The sequence below is a fragment of the Oncorhynchus clarkii genome, chromosome 5 (assembly GCF_045791955.1).
Source record: "Oncorhynchus clarkii lewisi isolate Uvic-CL-2024 chromosome 5, UVic_Ocla_1.0, whole genome shotgun sequence".
NCBI classification, from domain to species: Eukaryota; Metazoa; Chordata; class Actinopteri; order Salmoniformes; family Salmonidae; genus Oncorhynchus; species Oncorhynchus clarkii.
Window position 1 is genome coordinate 59,604,273 of NC_092151.1, and position 10,035 is coordinate 59,614,307.

At 41.9% G+C, this 10,035-nt stretch overlaps 1 protein-coding gene across 4 annotated transcripts; it reads right to left on the reverse strand.

Annotated features, from left to right (window-relative positions):
• Positions 1 to 637: 637 nt before the first annotated feature.
• LOC139409124 (C-C motif chemokine 17-like) lies at positions 638 to 2,983 on the reverse strand. 4 transcript variants are annotated; one of them, XM_071153858.1, is made up of 5 exons: positions 2,806 to 2,896; positions 1,986 to 2,115; positions 1,522 to 1,669; positions 1,187 to 1,265; positions 638 to 1,028 (listed from the first exon to the last, which is right to left on the reverse strand). In XM_071153858.1, exons 1-4 carry the CDS (start codon positions 2,867 to 2,869, stop codon positions 1,227 to 1,229), a joined length of 381 nt encoding a protein of 126 aa, XP_071009959.1. In that variant the 5' UTR covers positions 2,870 to 2,896; the 3' UTR covers positions 638 to 1,028; positions 1,187 to 1,226. The 4 variants fall into 4 exon arrangements, with proteins under 4 accessions (XP_071009959.1, XP_071009960.1, XP_071009961.1 ...); XM_071153859.1 differs by having other exon boundaries at positions 641 to 1,028; positions 1,220 to 1,265; positions 2,806 to 2,983; XM_071153860.1 differs by having other exon boundaries at positions 641 to 1,028; positions 1,225 to 1,265; positions 2,806 to 2,914.
• Between the last annotated feature and the right edge of the window lie 7,052 nt (positions 2,984 to 10,035).

The following is a 10,035-nucleotide window of genomic DNA, read 5'->3' on the forward strand; positions in this document are numbered from 1 at the left end:
GATTCCCCGGGGGGTGGTGGTATCCTCCTGTTTTCTGGCTACCCCTGGTGGAGAATCTCCTGTTTTTGGCCCTGAGTCGCCATGGATTCTTCCTCACGACCAGTCTAAACTGCAGGACTGAACACCTGCATTGGCTTCACACTTACAGTTCTGCCTCTCATTGAATAAAGTCTCCCCATTGTTGGTCTAAACCTCTAGGTAGCGATATGGTGTCAAGCTGCCTTCACCAAAATGAACGAACTGTCAAATGGAGTGCCAGAGCCGTTTTGGGCGTCTCAAACAGTGTTGAGCCAGAAGCTCAACGCTAAGGGAAGCATCAATTACCTTTTGTCTTTGAGTGAAGGTGCTGGGTACCTCGACATCAAACAGAGTGCACCCACCCAGGGCCAGTAAACAGAAGCAGCGTGGGGCCTCAGCCAGAGAGGAACCAACACCACCTTTGTGTGTACATATACACGCTGCTTCTATGGGCTATTAATACAGCCGTGTTTTATAGCAGTTACTGTTACAACTGCACCTATAAGAAATCATTGAGTAGCTACTTGAACCAATTAAATATAACCACACTAATACTTTGAGTAATCCACTGACCTATATTATAGATTGAGCCTAGGCTACAATAAGGAAGAAAATCTCATTCTTTCAGGTCCATTTATTTAGAAAAGATCCACTTCAGATGTCGTGTTTAAACAGACAGTGCATTTTTCTACATTACATTGTGTTTCATTGTGTTTCAGGAGAGAACAAGCCCTCTAGGAAATTGAACAGGTATACATTGAACAGGTATACATAGACGGTGAAAACTGGTTTCTTGGGCTAGAGTAATCAGAAATACTTAGCATAATACTTTGGCATAGTTAGCGACAGTCAGTGTAAAATACATTTAGCTATATATCAAAACCTCTCATGGACTGTATGGCAATGACAGCTCAGCCACCACACTCCCAGGGAGATATTGACACGAGACGACTGGAGAGTCAGAAAGCTTGGCTGAGTTAGGATGACAAGCCGCTGGAAGTTTACTTGGCCTGCAATGACAGGAGAGATAGTTCGGGTTCAGTTCAATAAATCTTTATTGTCCCCAAAGGGCAATTTAAGGGTAATTTAAGTGCACCATGAACGTTACACGCTTTAGATCATAGAGACAATACAATATTGCTGGAGTAAAAGGAAGAACACATGTCACCTATGACAATAATTCTCCTGTGGTAACAACAACCTCACACTCATTCCACATGGAAGGCATCCCACCCATCCTTCTTGTCCTGATAGAGAAAATAAAACTGTTCAGCAGTGTACTCAAATGTGGAAAACCATTGTCTATGGAGACATAATCAGGGGGAAAGTCTACAGCACACTTTTGAATAAAGCTAATATTTCCACTCTTTCTAATAATGCCTTTTGGATGTTCAATCACTCCCACCATAGGAATGTTTATGTAGTATCTTAATGTAGTATAACTGCAGTGTGGGTTAGATTGAATTGAGCCCTATGTGTATAAACACAGTGCATATTTCCCACCTCCGACATGACTGGCAGGTTGCCATGAGGGTAGAGCCACATGATCCTATGTGCTTTGGTCCTTTGCCTCTGGAGCAGCTTCCTCAGTAACCTCTTGACCTTTCGGTCTCTGGGGTCAGCACACTTCACCGCCTTCTTGGTGTACAGTCTGCAGCCACAACAACACAGACAAAGAACATTCACCACGACAACCTTCCAACTGAAACATACAGTACAAACTGTAGATATGCAGCATGGTTTTAATAAAGCCTTCTCTGAACCAAAGCCTCAACAAAGTTGGCTAGTGTGGATAATTTTTTTGGGGATGGCTTATTATTCCCACATATTTCCTTCCTCACTTCCCTGGCAATTACAGTAGAACATGAGCCATAACAACAGGACCTGGATAGATGACAATGCCTCTTAGCTCTGAGAGGCATATTTTCCATGTCTGCGAGTTGCTTCGGGATAGTTGAAATACTTGCATGATGGCTTTTATACTGCAGTCTGGCCCCTCCGTCTGTACCTCAAACCTCAGCACGTCTTTGGTGCGCACTTTCCCCTGGGAGTACTGCATACAGCACTGAACATCTCTCTGCATCTGTACCCCGTTACCTGCGAGAGAGGTGGGAGAGAGAGAGATGGAGAGGCAAACGCTTAAGTCAAAGCACACTTACGGTATTTGAAGGCTATATGGTTGCTATTGGCTCATAAGGAGGGTTGTTATGATACTGTAGATTAGAAACACACATATATTAGTAGGAATGTAAGGCATTTCATTGCACTGTTCTATACAGTATAGTTAGACTATCTCAAGGTTCATATGTAACGGTTGTTCTTTTTGACAGGATATGTCATCTAGAGTGCAGACAGCCAGAAGGCGTTAGAACATCCCATGATCCCCCATAATGTGCTGTTATGCCAGTGGCACTGTGACTACATGACAAGGCTTTTCATCCAACCAGAGTGAGTAAGCACAATAATATTAGCTGAGATAAACAAGTTACCATATGCGTGTCATTTGAAAGCTGCTCTGAACCTTGTCATATTTTATCATTGATATAATTTTTCCCCCCAATTAAAGTCTGAGGTTTTCAGTTAGCTTGTTATTAGCGTTCAATGTTTTGATGTGAAATCAGTCTTCATTCTAGCCCTCTATTTACATCCATGGCTCTCCCTGCTGCTGCTCCAGTATTCCCTCTTCCCCTCTCCTCTAGCTTGCTCTCCTTCGCTTCCCTGCTAAACTGGCTCCCAGCAGGGTGCATGCTGCTAACGGTATACACTGTAGGTGTTATTGTGTCTTACCTTCCACCGAGCCCAGGAGAATGACAGTCAGAGAAATAACAGTCACAGTCTGCAACAGAAACATGGTGAGCCTGGCAGGGAAGTAATCTGCTGTGTTACCTTCCCCTCTATTTCTGTCTCTTATATTTCTCCCTCCCTCCTTTTCACTCTCTCCCTCGCTCTCCCTCAAACACACACATGCACTCCCTAACCCTCCCCCCTCCAGCTCCCCCTCTCCTCTGAGTGCCCCACTCACTGTGTTCATTTCCATGTCTTTCCCACTCTTCAAAAAGGTGCTTTCCCCCCAAAAAAGCTCTTAAAATAATCTAGATTTATGGCATTCTCTAATGCAGTCATGGAAACTGCTCTACCTTGTTGTAGGTGTGTCCCATTAGTCTTACAGCTATGTTATGACTGGTCACTGCTCAAGCACAATACAGGGAACACCAAAGCTTGTGCAACACATGACACTAATACATTCATGTTGTTTTCATTCATGTAAAATGACAAAAGGCATCTCTAGTAGCAACATGGTTCAAAGCACAAGCAAGTTACATGCAGTCTGTTTTTCCCAAAATAAACCACCACTAATACTATAAAACGGCAACCAGCTCTCTACCATTAGATAGATCACAAGAAATGATAACATGTTGAGAACAGAAGCCGATTTGCCAACTAATGTACAGCTGTACATGTTCAATAGAGTCTGGACTGTGACTGACTTTAAATAGCAGCTAAATTCTAACAATCATTCTCCATACAACACCTAACAACCTTTTCAAGAGGCTTGGACCTTTCTTGGTTTAATGGCAAAGGTCTTGGACTCACAAATGCAAGTCCCAGACGGCTACCCCATAAATTTGCAACATTTGGTGTCAGAAGTGTAACGCATGTGGCTAAGCACGATGGCATCCAAAGTGTAGGAGTAGTTTGTAAGTGTGTTTCTTACTTGACTTTCTGAACAGAGTGTCTGACAAGTCCCCAAATTCAGTACTATAACTAAATACAAAATGTCAAATATAAAATGGCCTACGTTATTGGAGGAAATGGATGCAAAGTCAACACTGGTTGGCAGTTGAGGATTGACTGACCCAGAGTGTGGTTTTGGGTAATGACTGTTTGCTGTGGCAGGTTGAGTGTCATTAGAACCCAGCTGATTCTCCACCAGTCAAAAACCACCCTTCTAACCAAGCAATGAAACTACTGCAGAATTACAGCACATTCTCTAATGCCTTTGGTATTCAACGAAATTAACATGGTTGAAAAAAAGTGGAAGTAATGCTATGAAAATATTTTTTTTACACAGAAAAAAAGCTAAGTTACAACGACACAAATGAAATAACCCTTGTCTGAAAACCAATGGACAGGAAAACACAAATAACCTTTGTATTTAATGACGAGACTGATTACACGCTGTTTAATGTACCTTAGAAGAAATGCTTCCAGTGACCACAAGGAAGTGTTTAGCTATTAACTACTATTGAGAAGAGTCACTTCACCATATCTCGTTTGTATTTTACAGCAGTAGCTACTACTTATGTTATAGTACAATGGAATAACACCTGGAGAGTTGCAACATCCATGAACAGACAATGTGGTAAAACACATGGTAAATGAATACAGGGTAAATCTCTGCTGAATGCTAGGCTTTAGGTAGTGGTGTTTATTAGACGACATGGCCAGTGTAATCCATACTATCTGACTGTGCATACCTGAGACCTGGAATTAAAAATATGCAGTCTGTGAGGTAGGGAGGGGAGAGGGGGGCAGCGTGCAAGAATTCAACCCTTAAGAAATCAAGCTGGAATCTTTCAGCTGCAAAAACATACCTTCCCCTTGACTTCAGTCTGCTCCTGAGCCAAACACATTTCCGGCATATCTTTGGGGCGATTAAGAGATCACTGTAAAAGTATACTAGGCACAAACTTTCAAACAAAAGGTCAAAAAAAAACTTGTGACTGTAAATCATCGACTAAATCGGTGTTCCTCTTTGAGGAGGTAGAGAGCCAGAGGAGGGATGGGTATGTCATGGGGATGTTGTAGGGCAAAGCTAACTATACCTGTGGTACAGGCCGGGGCAGCTTAGCCCAAAGTGTTAGGTTAGGTTTCAGGGAGCAAATGTGTCAAATTTTGAGATGTATCATTTATCAAGCACATAACATTTGGTATGTACTATCTGGAATGTTCTGAGTGGATGGGTGATTATAGCCATCATGGGCCATTGTCTACTCTACAACTTCATGAAGATTGAAAAGTGAATACTTCTCAGCTTTATACACTAAATTACAGGTGGTCCCCAGTTCATGTTCTGTTCTTGTAAAAAGCATGAGTTGACACACACCCCTCAAAAAAATGTTGGCGGTGCCGACTAATGGAATAGTAAACTTATAAAAATGAAGTCGTGCATATACAGTAATTTAATGGGTATAAACAAAGTTTCTTCAGGGGTACATAATGATTGCTTGAATGTTCTGATCTTGACAAAAGTCTTGGTGGAACTATACTTACTTTACATGAGAGCGATTCCTAATAGAATGTCTTCATTTACTGTCAAAATAAAATGAAGTCCATCCATGCAACATGTAGTGATTATATTTTATTATAGCCAGGGCACTGCATGCAAGGTTTTCTTCTGCATTGAAAAGACTTGGGCCGCACCCAAGTGTTTTATCGGACTGCCCATGTCCAAACAGTAAAAAAAAAATGAAAAAATGCAATCAGGGTGGGAAAACGTTTAGTGTAAACTTAATTATGTAGCTTTTTTGGCCGGGCAACCAATTTCACATAGAATGGTGAGTTATAAATCTGTAATTCTTCTTGGAAGCAAGTCTAAGAAGCGGTAGATATGTTCTATGTGCACTATTTCTATGCTTCCCGTTCTTAAGTTTTGTTTTTGCGTCTTTTACTTTCGGTTTAGTACACCAGCCTCAAACAGCTGAAACAGTATTTTTGGTTATGTTTTTGGTTTTGGTTAGCAGTTTAGATGGTCCAATAATTTTCTACACTATACTAGCTTATTTTGTCACAAACTGAAATCAGGCAAATTAGAGTTTTAGCAACCAGGAAATTGCAGAGCGATTTCTGCATAGTGCAAATTTAAAATGACTTAAACCAGATATAAAAGTAGAAAAAAATCTCAAATTTAAAAGAATTATGCAATTATGAGTATTTTTGTCATGGCATGTGGCCCCCCCCCCCCCCCCAGTGATTTTGCTATGATGTTTGAGTCACTCATAATATCAGCCATAGCAAAATGTCTATAATTGCAGGATTTATCTTTAAAACTGCATATTTTCTCTCAGACTCATGGCAAGGTGTAGAGTTGCAGGAAATGTAGCTTTCAAACTGCAACATTATCTCAAACACGTCACATTTTGTAGAATTGCAGGAAATTCGCTTTAAAACAGATAAAGTTTGACACTGCAGCCAACAGGGGGGCCTCAAATGTTCCGTCGATGACCATATCATTGGCCATGCCCACCACCTAAGCCCCATTTTGATCCAGAAAAAACTCTGGCATGTTCTATGCTGCCTAGCATTCTTCTGCTGGGAGTAGACAAACTAACATATGTGGTTCACACAGCTTTGTTTATTTATATACACTGTAAAACTAAACCAGAACATGTTTGGTTAAACACACAAAAGGAATTATTTCAAATCATTGCAAAACATGGTCTTAACTGTGCTTAGAGTTAGGGAACTGAACACTTTTCCAAAATGGGTGTTTTATTTTTAATTTAGGGGAAATGGATGTGTATAACAAAAGCTGCAAAAGAAAAACTAAATTGCCATTTGAGAAGGTACAGGGGTGGAATCTTAATTTGACCTATAGTCAAAGCAAAAATAATCCTGCAGCAACAGGATTTGAACATTTAGTCCATGATTTTGCTTGGTCAGTCGTTAGGCTATTAGCTGGCCAAAAGTAAGATAATAGCAGCCTCTGGTAAGACACGGGGCAGGGGCCTATGCATATATGTAAACAGCTTGTGTACGATATCTAAGGAAGTCTCAAGGTTTTGCTCGCCTGAGGTAGAGTATCTCATGATAAACTGTAGACCACACTATCTACCTACAGAGTTTCTGTATTTTTCGTAGCTGTCTACATACCGTACCACAGACCGATGCTGTCACTAAAACCACACTCAATGAGCTGTATACCACCATAAGCAAACAGGAAAATGCTCATCCAGAGGTGGTGTTCCTAGTGGCCGGGGACTTTAATGCAGGGAAACTTAAATCAGTTTTACCTAATTTCTATTAGCATGTTATAATATGCAATCAGAAAAAAACATTCTAGACCACCTTTACTCCACACACAGAGACTGATACAAAGCTCTCCTTCGCCCTCCATTTGGTAAATCTGACCTGATTCCTGCTTACAAGCTAAAATTAAAGCAGGAAGCACCAGTGACTCGGTCTATTAAAAAAAAGTGGTCAGATGAAGCAGATGCTAAACTATAGGACTGTTTTGCTAGCATAGACTGGAATATGTTCCGGGATTCTTCCAATGGCATTGAAGAGTACACAACATCAGTCACTGGCTTTAACAATAAGTGCATCAAGGACGTCATCCCCACAGTGACTGTACGTACATACCCCAATCAGAAGCCATGGATTACAGGCAACATTCGCACTGAGCCGCTTTCAACGAGCGGGACTCTAACCCGGAAGCTTATAAGAAATCCCGCTATGCCCTCCGACAAGCCATCAAACAGGCAAAGTGTCAATACAGGACTAAGATCGAATCGTATTACACCGGCTCCGACGCTCATCGGATGTGGCAGGGCTTGCAAACTATTACAGACTACAAAGAGAAGCACAGCCGAGAGCTGCCCAGTGACACGAGCCTACCAGGCGAGCTAAATAACTTCTATGCTTGCTTCGAGGCAGGTAACACTGAAACATGCATGAGAGCATCAGCTATTCTGGACGACTGTGAATACGCTCTCCACAGCCGATGTAAGACATTTAAACAGGTCAACATTCACAAAGCCGCAGGGCCAGACAAAGCTCATCACTAAGCTAAGGACCCTGGGACTAAACACCTCACTCTGCAAATGGATCCTGGACATCCTGACGGGCCTGCCCCAGGTGGTAAGGGTAGGTAACAACATCCACCACACTGAATCTCAACACGGGGGCCCCTCAGGGGTGCGTGCTCAGTCCCCTCCTGTATTCCCTGTTCACTCATGACTGCAAGGCCAGACACGACTCCAACACCATCATTAAGTTTGCTGATAACAACAGTAGTAGGCCTGCTCACCGACAACGATAAGACCACCTATAGGGAGGTTAGAGACCTGACCGTGTGGTGCAAGGACAACATCTCCCTCAACATGATCAAGACAAAGGAGATGATTGTCGACTACAGGAAAAGGAGGACCGAGCACGCCCCCATTCTCATCGACAGGGCTGTAGTGGAGAGCATGTTGAGAGCTTCAAGTTCCTTGGTGTCCACATCACCAACAAACTAACATGGTCCAAGCACACCAAGACAGTTGTGAAGTGGGCACAACAAAACCTATTCCCCCTCAGGAGACTGAAAAGATTTGGCATGGGTCCTCAGATCCTCAAAAGGTTTTACAGCTGCAACATCGAGAGCATCCTGACAGATTGCATCATTGCCTGGTACAGCAACTGCTCAGCCTCCGACCGCAAGGCACTACAGAGGGTAGTGCGTACGGCCCAGTATATCACCGGGGCCAAGCTTCCTGCCATCCAGGATCTCTATACCAGGCAGTGTCAGAGGAAGGCCCTAAAAATGTTCAAAGACTCCAGCCACCCTAGTCATAGACTGTTCTCTTTGCTACCGCACGGCAACCAGTACCGGAGCACCAAGTCTTGGTCTATGAGGCTTCTAAACAGCTTCTACCCCCAAGCCATAAGACTCCTGAACAGCTATTCAAATGGCTACCCAGACTATTTGCATTGCCCCCCCCCTCTTCTACGCTGCTGCTACTCTAAGGTTATTATCGATGCATAGTCACTTTAATAACTCTACCTACATGTACATATTAACTCAATTACCTCGACACCAGTGCCCCAGCACATTGACTCTGTACCGGTAGCCCCGCTATTGTTATTTACTGCTGCTCTTTAATTATTTGTTATTCTTATCTCTTACTTTTTTTTAAACTGTTGGTTAAGGGCTAGTAAGTAAGCATTTCACTGTTCACCTGTTGTATTTGGCGCATGTGACAAATAAAATTTGTCTTCCGGGTTGGATGTGCATTGTGTCAAAAAGCAGTGCGGCTTGGTTGGGTTGTGTTTCGGAGGACGCATGGCCCTCAACCTTCGCCTCTCCCGAGTCCGTACGGGAGTTGCAGCAATGAGTAACTAATACCAATTGGGGAGAAAAAGGGGATTAAAAAAAACATGCAATGTTAATATAATTGTGATTTAGTATGAGTATGAGTTTTCAGTGAATTTATGTAAATCATGAAAATTCTCAGCAACAACAGAGTTAAGATCCTACATCAAATTAAGATCCTACAGCTGTAGATGATAATAAGTGATCCCCCCCAAATTGACTGGTGCCAAAAGGTGGTAGGAAATAAATAAATGTCAATGACTGAATTTCTCAGAAATACTGAAAAGTTACCAAGTTAGATTTGATATATGGTTAATGAAAAGTTAGAAATAAATTCATCCCAAAAAAAGTGGGAATTAATTATATAATGTTCTGCAGTAATATCATGGGAAGTGGGTTAAAAATGCACAAAAATCATTATTCTGTTGATACACTAAACCTGAATCTATTCAGGAAGGAATGCACAAGGAGTACATACACAATTGTATTTTTAGTCCAGCCTTGATTTCCTCCAGATACATTTTATTCGCCATAGCAGCAGACCACCAGCACAGCCACTTTCCCAGGCATGTGCGTCTGTCCTGGTGTAAGCCATTCTAATATTAACATAAGCTCATATTATGCTTTCTTATTATCAAGTCCCTCTCTCTGGGCTGATGTTTTATTGAAACAGCAAAACAAACAGGATATAATGGTATATCCAAATATAGTCTCTACGCTACGTGCTTACAGACAGAAAAATAGACGTTTGGAAATAATATGCCAGAAGTCTTTACCCTTAAATCTGCAAAAGATAGATCTGGTCATTTGCTAGACCCCCTGTAAAGCATTGTGTCTGCTAGAGGTTTTATACTACTTTGGGTGGATAGATTCTCATGTCTTGTACTTTCCTTCTTATTAAAATGTAGTCTATACAGTTGAAGTCAGAAGTTGACATACAC

Excerpts from the sequence above, each read along its gene's own strand:
- LOC139409124 (XM_071153857.1), bottom strand. The coding sequence starts at position 2,869 with ATGTTTCTGTTGCAGACTGTGACTGTTATTTCTCTGACTGTCATTCTC. Across the intron at positions 2,116-2,805 it reads TCTCCTGGGCTCGGTGGAAG|GTAACGGGGTACAGATGCAG; the intron begins GTAAGACACAAT and ends CCTCTCTCGCAG. Across the intron at positions 1,670-1,985 it reads TGCAGTATAAAAGCCATCAT|ACTGTACACCAAGAAGGCGG; the intron begins GCAAGTATTTCA and ends TTGTGGCTGCAG.